Source organism: Brachyhypopomus gauderio, chromosome 2, assembly GCF_052324685.1.
Source record: "Brachyhypopomus gauderio isolate BG-103 chromosome 2, BGAUD_0.2, whole genome shotgun sequence".
In the NCBI taxonomy this organism is placed as follows: domain Eukaryota; kingdom Metazoa; phylum Chordata; class Actinopteri; order Gymnotiformes; family Hypopomidae; genus Brachyhypopomus; species Brachyhypopomus gauderio.
Window position 1 is genome coordinate 3427152 of NC_135212.1, and position 17765 is coordinate 3444916.

General features: G+C 41.8%; 2 protein-coding genes across 5 annotated transcripts in view; both read left to right on the forward strand.

Annotated features, from left to right (window-relative positions):
* LOC143484042 (coiled-coil and C2 domain-containing protein 1A-like) overlaps positions 1–6153 on the forward strand; it is an 8518-nt gene extending 2365 nt beyond the window's left edge. The window contains exons 2-16 of the mRNA XM_076982489.1: positions 829–938; positions 1333–1414; positions 1870–1944; positions 2087–2145; positions 2642–2764; positions 2996–3054; positions 3159–3275; positions 3821–3894; positions 4013–4071; positions 4161–4212; positions 4406–4505; positions 4923–5013; positions 5159–5290; positions 5375–5430; positions 5783–6153. Of these exons, the coding sequence (XP_076838604.1) occupies positions 927–938; positions 1333–1414; positions 1870–1944; positions 2087–2145; positions 2642–2764; positions 2996–3054; positions 3159–3275; positions 3821–3894; positions 4013–4071; positions 4161–4212; positions 4406–4505; positions 4923–5013; positions 5159–5290; positions 5375–5430; positions 5783–5807 (1116 nt within the window). The 5' untranslated portion in view covers positions 829–926 and the 3' untranslated portion in view covers positions 5808–6153. The remainder of the gene's footprint in view (positions 1–828; positions 939–1332; positions 1415–1869; positions 1945–2086; positions 2146–2641; positions 2765–2995; positions 3055–3158; positions 3276–3820; positions 3895–4012; positions 4072–4160; positions 4213–4405; positions 4506–4922; positions 5014–5158; positions 5291–5374; positions 5431–5782) is intronic.
* A 2754-nt stretch (positions 6154–8907) lies between these two features.
* slc25a23b (solute carrier family 25 member 23b) lies at positions 8908–17296 on the forward strand. 4 transcript variants are annotated; one of them, XM_076982567.1, is made up of 10 exons: positions 8908–9669; positions 11626–11749; positions 12088–12175; positions 12299–12410; positions 12504–12662; positions 13521–13700; positions 13971–14084; positions 14845–15012; positions 15216–15366; positions 15551–17296. In XM_076982567.1, the coding sequence occupies exons 1-10, from the start codon at positions 9499–9501 to the stop codon at positions 15727–15729; spliced, it is 1446 nt and encodes a 481-aa protein (XP_076838682.1). In that variant the 5' UTR covers positions 8908–9498; the 3' UTR covers positions 15730–17296. The 4 variants fall into 4 exon arrangements, with proteins under 4 accessions (XP_076838682.1, XP_076838690.1, XP_076838698.1 ...); XM_076982575.1 differs by having other exon boundaries at positions 13554–13700; XM_076982583.1 differs by lacking the exon at positions 13521–13700.
* Positions 17297–17765: the final 469 nt, after the last annotated feature.

Here is a 17765-nt window from a genome sequence, read left to right on the forward strand (position 1 = left end):
CGGAAGCCTCCGACACCAATGAGCTGCATCAGCACAATGTTTCGTCGATTCCTAATTCAGCAACCTCTCGATCACCCTGTGGATGCCCCAGTAGGAGCAAACACACTGTGGTCAGCTCTCATTTCCCTTCTACCACACTGGAGTTGATAATCATTTGCGAAAACAGAATGGCTAAAATCTTGATCTGTGTATCAGTGTTTACCGTTACCGACAAAGAAAAACTCGTTGTGCAGCATGAGAATCAAAGTCCTTTGTCTTTGTAGCTTGTCCCTCCCTCTTCAAAAGAGTGGGTACGATTCCAGAGGGAAATCAAGGGGTCTTCATGGATAAATCCACTGTGTCAAAGTGCATGTAACAAAATCCTTATTATAGTGAATGGCACTGTTCATTCCCATAAATGGAAAAGCACAGCTTATGATGATGAATTGTATGTTTGATAATGAAACGTATTGGGAAGCTCTGTAAAATGTGATGTCTTTTGGCTGGTGTTGATTTATAGTTGGCTATAGATTACACATTTCCAAAGGCTGGGAGTGAATTAGCTATTGATCTCGTGTCTGAGTCATCTAGTGCAGAGCAAGGTTTGTGAAGTGTGAAGAAGATTCTGCTCAAAGTAATGAAATTACAACTTCTTATTAGTGTTAATGAATGGATGATGTATATGACAGTGTTCTGCGCTCAGGTACTGCATTTTATTTTGCTGTTCTTTATTAGTCCGTATTATAGATTTAATTGTCTTGACAATTTTAAGCTTATTTTTGGTGACACGACTGCTTCCCCATGTGTAGATGAATACTGAGTGGACACTTGTGTGTTTATGTTGTTCAGAAACAACGTTGACGCTGCTGCGCAGGCGGAAGGAACTCAGATTGGCTGATGTCCAAGTCAAACATACAGGAGGCATAGAGCAGGCCAAGCATTACTGCATGATGGCCACGGTACCATCCCTGTGCCTCTCTCTCTCTCTCTCTCTCTTATATACACACGTCCTTTATCTTTGTCCCTTTCCCACACACACACACACACACACACACACACACACACACACACACACACACACACACACACACACACACACTCTTGGCGTGAGAACTGAACGGACGTCTTGGTGCATCTGTCCCCGCCCGAGGCAGTGGGCTGTGGATGTGGGTCAGAGCAGTAAATTCTGTGAGGTCCATCAGGCCAAACAGCCATCGTAACTTCAGCAGACACGGCAAAGCCAGGCAGCATGCCCTACTGATGGATTACTGTAGTGGCATGCAAAACAATGAAGTCAATAATGAAGGTCATAAGTCAAGTTAATGGTTTGTCTGGTCTTGGTTTCTCTCTTAGCTTTCTCAGAAATTAGACTCCACCTTGGAAGCTTCCAAGCACAGTGAATTGGAAGATGTCAGTTCTTTTCTGCCCCCTCCTGGTAAGATTTAGCAATTACATGTACAACCAAATTCAAATGATAAAAAAAAATGCTTATCACGGTCTGGATTTGAATAACCAAAAATCCACCTTTCAGATGTCACTTAGACACTTAGGCAAGCCAAGTCATTAGTCCTACAGTTGCAGGCCTTCTCAGCAGCTGCATCTGTATCAATGGCGGTAAAGGTCATGGTTGACATTACCAGTGTTAATCTGGGGAGGGGTGGGGGCCCCGGGGAGGGGGGGGGGAGTTCTGAGCAAAGGGACTGTGAGAATGTTTGAAGTCAGAACAGGGTCTCTGTGGGGCGCTCAGAGAAGCATGGAGGGCAGAGGGCAGCCAATAAAGAGAGAGCGCTACGAGGGCAGCGTGGGGACCGGCGGCCGCCATCTCCTCCCCGATGCTCCTCTGTGCTCTCGGTCTCCTCCAGGCCTTTTGTGTCTCTCTCCCTCCTTCAGAGAGTGTGCTGGATGAGGAGCAGGACGGCTCCCTGCGGTCCACTGATGAGCTCCGTGCTGTGACCAAAAACAGCGGTAAAGAACAAATGGTTTCTCCTCCCCCTTCATCCGCCAGTCTTCTCCTTACAAGCTAGGGCCATTAAACACTTAAGTGCTGTCCACCCTGTCCTAACGAACAAGTCCTAACGAACTCGTTTACATTAACATTCTCTCTTAGATGCAGATTCATTTGGCACTGAACCTCAAGTAGACGTCTCCACAGCCCCAGACCAGGAGGTAGTACTTACATGATAATCCTACTATGGTTTGTGTATTGGGCATTAATTATGAATGATATCCACTGGCACATAGACCACTGTGAATAAATAAGAATGGCTTAATTTGGATACAAAAAACACTTAAACTTTTCCAACCCCTTATGTAAACTCTAAATAATTTCAGAGCATTATGTATATTTTCAAGCGTAATAATATGGCTGATTGATTCATTAGATATCCATATGTCAACATATGTCAGTGATCCTGTACTTATGTTATTACAGTAGTCTGTTAATAGGGTCTCATATTATTCCAGTTGTCATGAGGTCATTATGAAAGTCAATCCACTGGTCATGCCTGATTTGTAATGGGATAGAATAAAATGAGATAAATTTTAATTTTGAATACAAGTATAGAAATTGCAGATGAGAGAGCATAAATCTGAACCTCATAGTGCATTCCACAAATAGTCTACCCTTGCCCGGGTTTCTCTGTGTTTCTATCTGTGTTCTCAGACGTCCTGCAATCTGGACATGGAAGACGTGCTTCCTTCCCAGCCCTTACAAAGCTCTTCTCTTTGCCTGGATACCAGCTATCAGTACACACAGCTGGTAGAGCGTCTTCTCCAACAAGAGGAGGTCACAAGAAGCACATTCCTTAGGCCCATATCGCATGACAGAGATTTAGATGTAAACTGTGAAAAGTTTTGCAAGGTTGCAGTATTATCAAGGTCAAGGGTAGTTCTCAAACGTTTAAATACATATACTCAAGTATATGCATGACGAAATCCATGCAGTGGTGTGTCCTTAAAGTTTTTTGAACACCTCATATAAACTCAAATGAAACATTATCTGGTTCTTTCTCTACAGAAGTGCAGACAATACTGCCAACAGTTTAGCCATATGGGTAACATCACAGAGACTACCAGGTCAGTAACAGTCATGGTCTTCTGTAAACAGTATATCACAGGTACACATTTGAATGTCTTTTTAGAATATCCAGTATCTAAATGTGTGTGCTGTTCTCTTTCAGATTTGAAAGGCTTGCAGAAGAGTGCGCCTCTCAAGTTGAAGCTTTGAAAGTAGCACAAGACAAGGGATATCCAGTGCCAAAGTTTCATATGGAGGATCGGAACGTTAACGCCTTCAAGTAAGACATTGAACACACATGCAAACACACCAAAGATACACACATACCCAGTCCTAAGATAACAAAAAGCAACAAAGAGACTCATGGTGAGATCAAGACACAACACCTGTGCGCTGGTTTCCCCCTAGTGGCTAGTTTATGTAGTAGCTTTCTGTCTGTATGGCAACAAATCTCCTAATTTTAGCAGTTTTCTTTACATTGCAGTTAAGCAGTATAACATTTGAATAGATTTGCCATCTCATGATGATCCTGCCTGTTGGGGGCTGATTATGTTCAGAAGAAGTTACTGGCTGTTTCCGGTTAGTATGAAGGGCCTGTCAGACATGTAAAACTGAGTCATTTACTCCTTTACCATGGAGCCTGGTTGATACAAGTGTGCATCTGCCCTGAATCAAAAAGCCCACAGAAATCACACACACACACACACACACACACACACACACACACACACACACACACACACACACACAGAAACAAGATGCACCACATTCATGAGAATGTGGAATAGCCGTATTTAGTCCTATTCTAAATGTTCTTTTCCAAAGGATTAATCCAGAACTGAGTGGAAGTGAAATGCTGTTGAAGATAGTCAGAGGGATCAATTTACCCGTTCCTGGAGGTACTGAGGTCAATCACTTGTGTCTTTAGTTACGTTAGTTACGTTGGTTGTAATAACTAACCACTGACAAATAACTCATAACACTGACAAATGTGTCATGTTTATTTCATTTTAACAGGTATTTCTCTAAATGACTTAGAGACTAGTGTACGCTTCGAGTTTGCCTTTCCTAGTTTGGTATGTTTCTCCCCCTCATAATTCCTGTTCAGTTCATTTTCATATTGATGTGGTGGATAAGCTAACTGTCGTGACCTGTGCATCTACAGCAGGAGTCACAACGGGACCAGACTCATTCAGTCAAAAGCTCCAGCAGCCCTGGTAATTCCCTTAAGAGCCGGCACGGACGCACGATCCATTGTAATGCCGAATGACATTTGACTGACAAGTCTGACTGGACTAACCTACTGAAATCAATCAGCTTGGCTGCGATCGCACTTACGTGCAAGACTATATGTCTCAAGACTGTGTGAAGACCGCAAAATGTCTTTGGCTGCTCTGTGATCTTTCTTAGAGTTCGGAGAGCAGTTTGCTCTTCAGATTAAGCGTGGCCGCCGAGGCTTCAGAAGAGGCATCCTGTCTAAAAGCATCAAATTTGAGATCATTCAGAAAGGGTGAGAACGTCTCCCATGTTTAGCCCATCACTGGGCCAGGAAGGAGCTCAGCTCTTATTGGCTCCTCTAGTGTCATGCTGCCCGCCCCGACTCCTCCCCCCGTGCTAGTGTGTGTCTGTCTGTTTGCGTGTCTGTTTGTGCGCATGTGTGCGTTCATCAGTGTTATGTGTCACACTCAAACAATAACACAAATTCAAACATTAGTGCTATGGCATCATGGTCAAACATTAAATCTACTCCAACGTTTAAAATTCTGTTATTTTCTTTTCTTCCTTTTTATATGAGTCTATCAACATTACTAAGACATAATTCACAAGCTTAAAAATGTGTTTTAAATTGCAAACTTTAAAAAATTTCTTTTTATTACCTGAATTTAATTGCTGAAACTAAGAATTGTCTCTCTCCTTTTATATGTAGGACTCTGTTCAGGACTGATAAAGTAGTGGGCTCTGCTCAGCTGAAGCTGGACTGTCTGGAGAGCGAGTGTGACACCAGGCAGCTAGTAGAGGTTAGGAGCCAGATGTCAGATTCATTTTAAACCACATTTTTTTTACTCAAGCTTTTAAATGGATAGAGGAAGGGTTCAAAACAGATGTCAGGATGCAGGCAACATGAGTGTTTCTGGGTTTGTGAGTTTTATCTGTTATAATTAGGTCTTCAAACGCCGAACTCCTACAGGAGGACACCTTGAGGTATGCATGAGGATTCGGGAGCCGTTGGGAGGGCCACGGTCCCAGACAGTAACAGAGAAATGGCTGGTTCTGGACCCCCACACCTTACCACTGGTACCAAATAAGCAACAACGTACTCAGTATGTTATACTGTATTTAAGTGTAAGGCAAAAAATTCTCCATATTCATCATTGGCAGGTAGCTGCTCCCAAATCCCAGATTCGAGACAGAACTGAGAAGCGTGTCAGTAGCAGGTATGTCACATAATGTTATTCTCTGTAAACTATACTTCACATCACTGCGATAATAATAATAATTACTATTTATATATATATATATATATATATATATATATATATATATATATATATATATATATATATATATATATAAATATTTATACTTAGGTACGATATGTAAAGATATTAAAAAAATACACAAAGCACTTTGCTTGCACAGCTGATGAAGGATCTCTGTCAATCTGTCAAGAGTCTGTAACATCCTGTATCTCTGGACTTTGTGTACTTGACTACAATCTTTAATATCTCTATGTATCTCCAAGTTCTATATTGACTGTGTCTATTAATAGCCCTTGCTTTGCTCCAGGTCTGCTATATGCAGCGTTCTCTGAGAACACAATACTGCATACCTGTGAGGAGAGAATTTCACGTTCCAAAGGCATTTTTTACACTTTGGGATTTTTTAATCCACTTTAACACACTGGGATTTAGTGCAATGAGTATGACTACAGGCAAAAAAGGATGATTTGCAGGAATACATTTAAGACCATTTAAGACTATTTAAGGCCATTTAAGACCATTTAAGGCCATTTAAGACTTTGGCAGAAAATAACTGAGCTGTGTTTCCCTGAAACAAGAGAGTTTACGTGAGCTGGGAGTCGATTCTACCTGTACAGCTATCAACTCAAGGATATACTAACATGGGCCATTGACAGATGATCATTTTCAGGATATTGTTTTTTTTTTATATATATATACAACTATATCACAAATAAATCTTTTTGAAGTTGCAAGAATGGTAAAGATATGATCATTTTTCTACGTCACCTCTATTAATGTAAAACGTACAGTGTATCAGAAACCAGAGCCTGAGTGGCTAAACGGAAGATTCGGGAGGACTCCCGATGGGCTGGCTCATGTCAATCTCTAGTTTGGGCCAATTGGGATGGAAAAGTAATTTTGGGCCGGATTTGCGCATGAAACTCCCAGGCTGAAAAAGTGGCCCACTCCGGCCATGTCAGAAACTGATGTGACTGTGTGAGCCTTGAGGAGACTTTTCTCCACAATAAGACATTTCAAAATTTTCGAACGTATTTTTATTGTTTAAAAACATTTTAGGAATACATGTGCGTTGTCATATTTGATTAACTGCCTGCTTAACTTGAAAAACATTACCCTTTCTAATAGCAGGTAGTCCGTTTTGTAGAATGCTAATACAGACAGCTCATGTCTGCTCAAAAAAAGGCAGTGCTATGGTGTGCTAGCAGAGGTCGCCTGTGGAAACACTGAAGATAAATGCAGTGCATTAGCACCTTTGCAAAACACCATGGGGCAGTTTTGCGTGTTGTGTCTCATGGCATATTAATGCAGACTGTGGAGAGTTGCCTTCTGTGCCATGAAGAATCTATCAGCAAGCATTGATGGTGTAACCATGACAACATCAGACATAAGAGGTCCAAAAGAGAGAGTGAATAGGTGAGAAATTAACATGGCACTGAAACTGAAATGCGATTTGTTTCAGAGGTTCACAAGGTTTCTTGAGCATGCAGGCAAATAGTTAAATCTGACGTAAAGAATTTGCACGACTGCTTAGCCGTGCGGTGCGGGCTGGTTCTGACAAGACGTAAACACACAAAATAACTTGTGGCTTCAAAAATACCCATCAGTGCTCCTGTTGACGTTTCTATTAGAACATGGCACAGGGTTGTGTTTTAAGAGTGGGTATTTTCCCCTGCTGCAGGCACAGCCCACTGCAAACTCATCTTAACCCACAGGCTTCTCCAAGCTCGTCTCTTTCACTGCTGCCTTCTCCACGTAAGCACCATCAATTATCCAACATTGAACGCGTCACCCAAAATTACACCTCAACAACTCTTTTGTGGCACGCCAAAACCTTCAATACACTTGTCTTTCCATGACTGGCAGACACTCAAGAACTCTTTCTGCCCCCTTTGTTCAGAACTGTGAGTGTTTTACAGTCCTGGCCAAAGTCCTGGAGTAAAAGTATGTTTTTAATACTGTTGAGGAGGCTGTGTTTCGCACTGGTGTACTGCTGAGGTGCCTGAGCAGTAACTCAACAGAGCTGCAAGACCAGTGGCACTGATCCCCTGTTATGTTTTCACTTCTATTGCTTTTTATGGCAGGGCTTCTGGGGCAGTTGACATAAGACATTCTTTGTGCCTTGTATAACCATTATAGAGTACAAGTCATCTTCTGTACAGGATAATAAACTGGCTTATCTAAGAGATTTTTTTTTCCTTCTCAAAAATAGTAGAGGTATGTTTGAACAAGAGCCTAGGTAAATAGTAGAGATAAATCTAAACAACAGAGAGAATGGTAATGAAAAAGATTGATTGTTACAAATGTCAATGCCTAAAAGGACTTTGATTTGACTTTTAAGAACAGAACTTCAGACTGGGTGGGAATGGCAGACTATGGTGAAGATTTTGACTGGTGAAGATTTTGACTATGGTGAAGATTTTGATTATGGTAAAGATTTTAATTATGGTAAGGATTTTGACTATGGTGAAGACTTTTGACTATGGTGGAGATTTTTGGTTCTGTATACATAAATGCTACAGATGAGATGAAACAGTGACAATGAGGTTCAATATCACAAAATCTGCTACAGCTGTTTTGTATCACAAAATGTTGCTACAGCTGTTTCACATGGTAGTTTTGACTGGTTTGGACTTGCTAAGGTGAGCTAAGATACTGAGATATTGATACCTCAGATACTATCCACACCACAATATTTTAGCAGTCTGGCATATTAACCCCATGTGTTAACAATAAAATAATAAAATGCCAACATGCTTACCTAAAAGTATTACACTTGTGTATTTTTTTTCAGCAAATTTTTAAATTATCTCCATAAAAATGTGAACTGTTTGCCTGTTTAAATGGGCTCTGCAGGGTCATGACAAAATCCCTCCTCTCTAATCTCGCCCTATCCTACAAATGCTGATTCATTACTTTCCAGTTGATTCATCACTGCACATTGCATCTACGTCATATATAGTCCATTCTAATAATAACTAATGCGCTAGAATCAAAGCAGACAGGTTTTCTTTTGGTGAGTGGTTAACCTATAAACACCAAAGTTGCAATTACATTGTACCTTCAAATACATATTATACAATTATAACATGTATTCAGTTAAGAAATGTATAGTTTATCAAATTATTAAGCATATACAGTTTCTAGAGGCTAGTTAATACTGGATTAACCTTCATATGGTTGAATACATATGAGAGCACCTCATAGTGTAGGCCTAATGCAGTGGAGATGCCCACATCTATACACCCCACCTGTGACTTAATGTCAGTTGCGTTGAATTCGTGATTACTATAGCCTAATAACAGACTTTTGGAAATGATTGGAAATCATTCTCATTTTAAATAAAACATATTTACATAATTTATCCAGACTCTCAATTACAGTTGTGTCAAGTCGGTGAGCTGTCTGTCAGTGGCACAAGACACAGGACGACCAGCTGAGGCGAACAGAACGAGTGCTGGTCAACGTGAACTAGTCGGTGAAGTCTTCAGTTAAACCGTTAAACCCGTCTCTGAAATTGTGTATTAAACTGTCAAGGGTGACCGAGTAAGCGATATGTCCCCTGTATACGCACAGTTGTTCATTTAGTTCTGCACAATCTGTGGTAAACGGAGCTTTAGTCGTCTTGGGTGCGACAGGACGAGGATTACTCGTAGGAATGAAAACAGGCTGTTAAACATCTACATCTACGGCAAGACTCGCTGTAAGTGAAACCGGGATTAATGTTACAGACAGGGGGGCACATTCACACTGGAAGTGTCTCGTAATGGAGACAGTGCCGTTCCCCTGCGCCTGCTGACTGGACTCTAGTTATTACACTTCCGAGGAATATTATAAGAGACCGCTGACAGGTGAAGTCCTGGACCGCTGGTGTCGGAACCCAGAAGTAAATCCTGTCATCGGTGTTGGGTGGGCAGAGGCGGCATGGCCCGGTCCCGGTGACTTTAACACACGCCTCGACTCGTCAAAAGTGACATTGCCCGGTTTTTTTCCAGCAGTCCATCAATAACTGGAGGAACTCGCATGGGTGAACCGGGCGCTCGCTTCCCTTCCGAAAGGAGCCGAGACGAGCGAGAGAAACGGTGGGCCGAACTGTTCGATAAACTGGACCTAAATAAAGACGGTAGGATAGATATAAACGAACTTCGTGCTGGACTGGACGCCTGGGGTGTCGTCCGGAGTGACGCTGAGGAGGTGAGCGATGCAGATATATGAAAGTGCGACATAATTCCAGTTCGCGTTTAATATCATAGAAGAACAGGGCTGCATCAATACAACACCAGCTGAGCACAAATATGAATATTGGTGCATGAAGGGGGACACGTGGTGTGAGCGCACGAGGGGGGGAGATCCAGTAATATGTTTAGATGCAGTCACAAAAACGTATTAAATAATTAAAGGGAGTCTAAACGGTACCACAGATAATGAATCCATATGTAATTAAGCCTTTACCTGTTGACATTGTGGCCACACGTCCGGATTTAGGGGGTCTGGTTGTCCGGTTCCCTGTCCACCGTTAGGTAAGACGCCTACGGACACTTGTTGGTTATAACGTTACTTTTAGTATAACTAGTAGTTGCTTTCCCTTGATCAACAATATTTGGTGTGTTCACATCCATGCCAAAGCAAATACTTTGTATTACACTGGTTTAACAGCCTCATGCCTCAACCACCACTAATCTCAGAAAGTCACTATACTGGTCAAACTCATACTTTCCTTTCAAGGGGTAGGACACATGAATGTAATGACTTCTGTACACTATGCCAGACTTAAATACTGCAAATAGATGCCATATTTAGTGAGTTAAACGTGATATTACATATTTCAAGACCAAATTCATCAGCTGTTAGTTAGATAATTTATGGTTTTATGTAAGTTGTTGTGTGGTGTGTCTTATCCTTAGACCCCGTATGGGGGTGTGATGTCCTCCTTTTAGGGGTTATTAAAGTGGCAACTCTAGTTGACATACTTTGTGTCGTGATGTAGGCTACCCCGCAGCCTCATCATGTGACCCCAATGCTATTTTAAATGTCACATGGGAAGGAAAGCACGTTAATGTCTCACGTTGACAAGTTTTACGTCATTTCTGAAAGTGCAACTTCCGTGGGAACGCTACCTAATGTTTTATTCTGTCTAGTTGAACGAATTGACCGGTCTTAATAATTCATAGGTGTCCTAATGTTTTGGAGTCTGGAGGTATTCAGGCTTCACGTTATGTCCTGTTTTGTGGTTTCACTGACAGCCACTGCCACGCAAACTTTTCTGGAGTTTGGAGGCTGCTTATCGTAGTTTTAAACTCTTCAGAGATAGCAGTGACCACTAGTCATTCTTTATTTCATTCCTGTCTTACACTAAACACTGTAGACTATGAACACAGCCAGTACTATCAAACACTTGTCTTCTACTTTGCTTTCATTCATTCCTTTTTTACAACCTCACACTCAAAACGAGTACAGGCACATACACAGTACGGAGGCCTTACAGGAACCTGAAAGCCAATTTATACATTCAAAAAATTGAAATTCTAAGCACTGCTAGAACTGTTGATGTAAACATTGCATTGCCATGACTGTTCTAAGCTATTTCTGTCATGGCAGACAGATATCAGAGCTCATTAGTTTCTAGCTGTGGACACATCTGCCATCTCTCTCTCTCTCTCTCTCTCTCTCTCTCTCTCTCTCTCTCTATCTATCTATGTGTGCTACACAAGGGAACATGCTTTTCACATACATCACAGACTCCTTTCCCTTTGCTCGTTCTTACTAATGAATGCCTGATGATTGAGAAATATAATGATAATGATCGTGATTATAATGTCTGACGGACTACACTGTTTCTCACTTCTGTCTCCCAGACTACACTAGTTTCTCCCTCCTGTCTCACAGACTACACTTTTTCTCACTCCTGTCTCCCAGCCTTTGCTGTTTCTCACTCTTGTCTAACAGCCTTCAGTGATTCTCACTTTTGTCTCGTAGTCTTCAATGCTTCTCATTTATTTCTCCCAACCTTCACTGTGTCTCACTCCTTTCTCATAGCCATCACGTTCTCTGACCCAGGTTCCTGTCTCCCAGCTTTCAGTGCTTCTCCGCTCCACTCTCACAGACTTTACTGCTTCTAACTCCAGTCTCACCTGGCTTTCGTTTCTGCAGATAGTGCGTGTAAGTGATACTAATCGAGATGGACAGCTGGACTTTGAGGAATTCACCCAGTATCTGCGTGCCCATGAGAAGGAGCTGAGGCTCATGTTCTGTAGCTTGGACCGTAACAACGATGGTCTGTGCACTGTCTACACATCAGTCTACACATCAGTCTACACAGTCTGCTCTCAGTAATGAAAAGTAATGGTACCGTGATGAGACAGATGGAACAAGCCATAAATCTACAGCACACCATTGGTTTTATTTGGCATTATAATACACCATGTGTCCTGGATTTCTCTCTGTATATTTAAAAAATGTTTCACATGAACACCTGCAAAACCAACCCAGTGATGAACCCTTGCTGCTAGATAACCTACTTCCTACTTTGTTAACTGCTTAAGGGGCCATTAGTATTTTATCAACTTTATCAATGTGTGTGCAGAACCTCCAGTATATTTTATGATCATACAGGTCACATAGATGTGGGTGAGATCCAGCAGTCCTTGTACACCCTTGGTGTGAAGGTGACTGTTGAGGAGGCGTGTAAGATACTGCAAAGGTTAGTTGTCACTTTTGCTAATTCTGTTTATTTATCTTGTGCCATATTTACATCATGATTAGGTTTTCATAAAAACTGGGCAAGACTCCTTTTTTTTTTTTGTTTTGCTTTGCTGTTGTCCAGTATAGACAGGGATGGCACCATGACGATTAACTGGAATGAGTGGCGAGACCATTTCCTGTTCAACCCATTCCACAAAATGGAGGACATCGCCCACTATTGGAAGCACTCCTTGGTCAGTTTCTGAGACTCAAGCATGGTCTTGCTATTTGAATCCTCAGGGGTGAAAAGAATCTCTTTGGTAGTACTGTGATGAATCTTGCTCTAGATGCTTGATTTTGGAGAACAGCTGACCGTGCCGGATGAGTTTTCTGACTGGGAGAGAAGGACTGGTCTGGTCTGGCGCCAGCTGTTTGCTGGGGCAGTAGCAGGAGCTGTGTCCCGAACCGGAACCGCCCCGCTGGACAGACTCAAGGTGTTTCTTCAGGTAAAATCAGACCATTTGGGTCACAGTCCTATTGTTTTTACTGATGGTTTGGATAGTTTGCTAATTATAATGTTTCATTAGACAGTGAACAGAAACGGCTCAGGTGACCTGGTTAAATTGCTTTAAATTCTTCGTATTCTTTTTATTCTTTCACTGATAATGAGACTTGAATCAGAGGCACTGTGTGTTAATGTTTGGTCATGTGTGCTCTGCTGCATTTGAATAAGACAGCATTGAGGTGGGGTTTTCAAGCATATCGTAGTGATAAGACTATTTAAAATGTGTTCAGTGTGCTAGTCTGCTCAATTCAGTGACCTTTGTTCCAGTGCTTTTGGGAAACCGGGCCCTGGTTTGTACCTGCAGGTTCATGGTTCGGGCCCTGGTTTGTACCTGCAGGTTCATGGTTCGGGCCCTGGTTTGTACCTGCAGGTTCATGGCTCGGGCCCTGGTTTGTACCTGCAGGTTCATGGCTCGGGCCCTGGTTTGTACCTGCAGGTTCATGGCTCGGGCCCTGGTTTGTACCTGCAGGTTCATGGCTCGGGCCCTGGTTTGTACCTGCAGGTTCATGGTTCGGGCCCTGGTTTGTACCTGCAGGTTCATGGTTCGGGCCCTGGTTTGTACCTGCAGGTTCATGGTTCGGGCCCTGGTTTGTACCTGCAGGTTCATGGTTGGGGCCCTGGTTTGTACCTGCAGGTTCATGGCTCGGGCCCTGGTTTGTACCTGCAGGTTCATGGTTCGGGCCCTGGTTTGTACCTGCAGGTTCATGGTTCGGGCCCTGGTTTGTACCTGCAGGTTCATGGCTCGGGCCCTGGTTTGTACCTGCAGGTTCATGGCTCGGGCCCTGGTTTGTACCTGCAGGTTCATGGCTCGGGCCCTGGTTTGTACCTGCAGGTTCATGGCTCGGGCGGTTGCAGCTTGTGGACTGGGCTGCATGGAATGGTGAAGGAGGGGGGTATCAGGTCCTTATGGAGGGGCAATGGTATCAATGTACTAAAAATCGCTCCTGAGTCTGCCATGAAGTTCATGGCCTATGAGCAGGTAAGACACCTGACTCCATTCATGTCTGTACCCAGTCCCTTCATCTCACCTCACCCTCACGGCACATGGTGGTATTTGTGAACTGCTCTTAATGTAATTCTTCACAGGAGTTTAAACCAATCCGATAACACTCGTTTAGCAGTTAGCATAGCATATTTTAATTGAACATTGACATTACACCACTGGTTTGACACAAGACTCTCCTTAACAGCTCCACTACTAACCTGAGCTCTGTGTCATTTACGTCCCTTGTCCTCCACATCTCTGCAGATCAAGTGGGTGATTCGGGGCTGTAAGGAAGGGGGCACACTCAGGGTACAGGAGAGGTTTGTTGCTGGCTCACTGGCTGGAGCGACCGCTCAGACCATCATCTACCCCATGGAGGTGAGAGAGAATGTCCGGTTAGGTATTTTGTTGCTCAGTGGAGAATGGCGTATAATTTTTTATCGGTTCTACAGTGCTAAATCAATGGGTGTTAACCTGTTTTATGCAGCAAGACTAACAACGATCATTTTGCTATTCATAACGACATGAAATTTACTTGTTTCTGTCTGTCTGGAATGCCTTAGAAGAATATAAAAGAATGCACATTAGCTTGATTCTGTCTTTTTTGCACTTTTCCCCCTAAGGATTTCAATTAATGGTCTTACTCATGTGGAACAGACATCATTAGTTTCTAGCTGCGGACACATCTGCCATCTCATGGTCCCCCAAAGCACCAACTGGTCATTAAACAGAACCTTGGGTTCAGGCTTAGAAAGTCTTTGCCACCCACGAAAACTGAGAAAATAGAAGCAATTTCCTTTAATGCCCTTTTCATTAGAGTCATTCTGCTGAGAACCGTAAGAGCTGTTTGATGAGCAGTCAGTCAACATCTGAGTGTTCCTAGTAGATCCAGTGAAACATGAGAAGTTTTGTTTCATTCACAAGGGTCAGACTCACTCTCTGCTCCCCTGTTGGTCTGCGTGGTGAAAATGAAACTCTTTGGGGTCCATTCAGGCTGTTAATTTGGAGATGTTAAGGGCAGCGGGAAGTTCTATCCTTTGCTGCAAAATTAGCATCTCCCTCCTGTTTGCTTGGTTTCCTCTTTCCTCAATCACTCCGCATCACAGTCCTCTCCCTGCTCTCTGGTCTGCACGCCCAGGTGCTGAAGACACGTCTCACTCTACGCAAGACAGGGCAGTACTCGGGGACAATAGACTGTGCCAGGCAGATCCTGCATAAAGAAGGGGTCCGGGCCTTCTATAGGGGCTATGTGCCAAACACGCTGGGCATCATCCCTTATGCTGGAATCGATCTGGCTGTCTATGAGGTACGTATGTATATATGTTCTTGGGGAAAATGTGATCTTATGTATCCTGTCTTCATCTAATTGCTTAAGGGGGTGGGGACTGGGTGAGAGGATGAGTATTTGAGTCTGTGCCATTTTTGGCTCCTTCAATTCCCAGCTGATAAGTATCACTGTCTCGCTGTCTCTCTCTTTTTCTCTCCCTGTATCTCTCCCTCTCTGCTTAGACTTTGAAAAATGCCTGGTTGCAGCAGTACTGTACAGGTTCAGCGGACCCTGGGGTTTTTGTGCTGCTGGGCTGTGGCACTATGTCGAGCACCTGTGGTCAGCTAGCCAGTTACCCACTGGCCCTCATCCGCACTCGTATGCAAGCCCAGGGTGAGTAAGGGCCATGAAGTTGGACAGTACTCATCGATGAGCAAAAAATAATTCATACAAAAATTGTATTTTTGTCTTCTTGTGTGGTTTCAGCATAATTTTGACCTGGATTGGATTTTTAAGAATAAAAAAATGCATCATTGGTAATTGACCAGATTTTCATTATTTGTTTGACACTCCCCAGCTTCCATAGAGGGAGCTCCACAGCTCTCCATGGTGGGTCAATTCAAGTATATAGTCTCCCATGAGGGTGTGCTGGGCCTCTACCGTGGCATTGCCCCTAACTTCCTCAAGGTCATTCCTGCTGTTAGCATCTCCTATGTAGTTTATGAACATATGAAGAAAGCTCTGGGAGTGGGCTAATGGACACGGAGACCAGGAACTGCAGGAAGGACAAATAAATGGGGCATACCTAAGACACGCAGTCCTCGGATAAAGAATAAGCCACGTTTGGCAGAGCATTGTGGCAGATCCCTAAAAGAAATTAAGTAATCGGTAAGCACTCAAAGAATGGAAAACTAATCCACATTGAATTTTGTGCTTTTCTGATTTTATATTATAATGGAATAGACATGTGTAGAAGGTTTTTTTGTTTTAATGGAAATGTGGAATTATTTATTAAGAGGAAATCCCTTTGATATTGGCAGCTACATTATAAAGTTTTTTCCCAATTATATATGAATAAATAAATAAATATATATATATATATATATATATATATATAAAAACACCCACCGTCCAAAGATCTCTGCTAAGTTTGACCTGTTAAAATTGACATTTCTGATATATGATTGTTAATTGAATGTACAAATTGAGAGGTTGATTTGTTTCAACAATGTATTTTCCTAAGCTTGATGTGCATTTTAGAGATATCTTACAAATTGATTTGCACTTTTTTTTATTCACTTTAGGGACCTTAAACATTTGTACCTCCCTGTGTTTAATATGGCGTTGCCTTGAGTAGGTAATTAATGCAGTGAGGATGGTTTCTTGGAGGATAAATACTTTCATTAGCACACGTTGCACTTGCTGATTTGCATTATGGTAAATGCTGAAAGGTTGCACATAATATTGTGTCTGTTCTAATATAGCAGGCATTTGACAAGCAGGAGATACATGACTTTTATGGTGTCACACTTTTGCATGACAGCAACATAGCACTCCATATTGTAACACTTACTTTGTTATATTTATTCAGATTTTTATGGTGAATTCTGCATTTTCTTATTTGAAAATTGCCCTTGCGTAATTTGTATCTTCAAAACATTTATGTTTTAGCAGTTCAAGTGTTATAAAACAATGTAATGTAATCTTAAATGATCAATGACTTGCTTTTTGAATGTCTTGTTGAATTTGTCCTTGCCTGACAATGCTGCTGTGGGATGTTTATGACATGTTTAGTAGTAACTCTTCTGCACTTTTGGAGAAAGTATATATTTTGTGTTCTCAAGCTGCTATTGCTATCTGGCAAGCTGTGTGAGATGAGAAATGAGTAGCCCTTTATGGAGAGTTGTACGAGATTAATGATGATGAATGTTATCAATCTGTGTGCAGTAAATTTGTATTTTTCATGTTAATCTCTGTGAGTTAAAAGTGAAAATGTGGCATCAGTATGTCACAGAGTATCTATGACATTAGTGATAATGTGACATAAGGTTCAAAGTGCTTCATGAGCATTGTCTCACGAGAGAAGAACCATTATATTGAAGAGGTCTCAGGTGTTGGCCTAATTTAATGAATTTCAGTATCTAAAATTTATCTTCAAAAATGTCTTATTTTAAAAATATTATCAAAGCAAAATAATAATCCAGTGTAGGTTATAAATGCCCTGTTAAACCTGCTGCAAGTGTTTTTGCCAGAACATTTCTGATAAATTGTCTTTACATCCTAATAGCTATTAATAAAATAGTTGCTCTCAGGAAACAACAAATAAAAAACATAAGAAAAAAAACTGTCTCTGTGATCATCCTGGGCTCTAAAATGCATTTGGTTTTAGAGGTAGATGACTAACGAAAGGTAGGGAGAGAGAACATGTACGTTTGGGGAGGCTTTCGCTATGCAGGCAGAACTTAGCATAAACTTAGAAAATTCACTTACAGCTTTGGGATTTTAGATTGCTCTATCTGAAATATGTGACTACATACCTACAAATATTCACTATGAATATACTCGCTAAACCAGCAATTCATAATCTTCTCTGTATTTCTGTATCAAACCTTATATGAAGGCAAAAGAGTGGCAGACCTGACAGAACTTAAAATTGTGGAGTATATGAAGGAATGTTGAATAAATTCCTTGTAGAATACAGGTAGCTATATCACACTGTGCACAATAAACATTTAATAAGAAAATTAATTTATAAATATAAATTTTTGAATATCTATATCTGTATACGAACT

Bases quoted from the DNA above. Each gene is read 5' to 3' on its own strand.
- slc25a23b (XM_076982567.1), top strand. From the start codon at position 9,499: ATGGGTGAACCGGGCGCTCGCTTCCCTTCCGAAAGGAGCCGAGACGAG. The intron at 11,750-12,087 runs GTCTGTGCACTG...ATGATCATACAG, and splicing joins CTTGGACCGTAACAACGATG to GTCACATAGATGTGGGTGAG. The intron at 15,367-15,550 runs GTGAGTAAGGGC...GACACTCCCCAG, and splicing joins CACTCGTATGCAAGCCCAGG to CTTCCATAGAGGGAGCTCCA.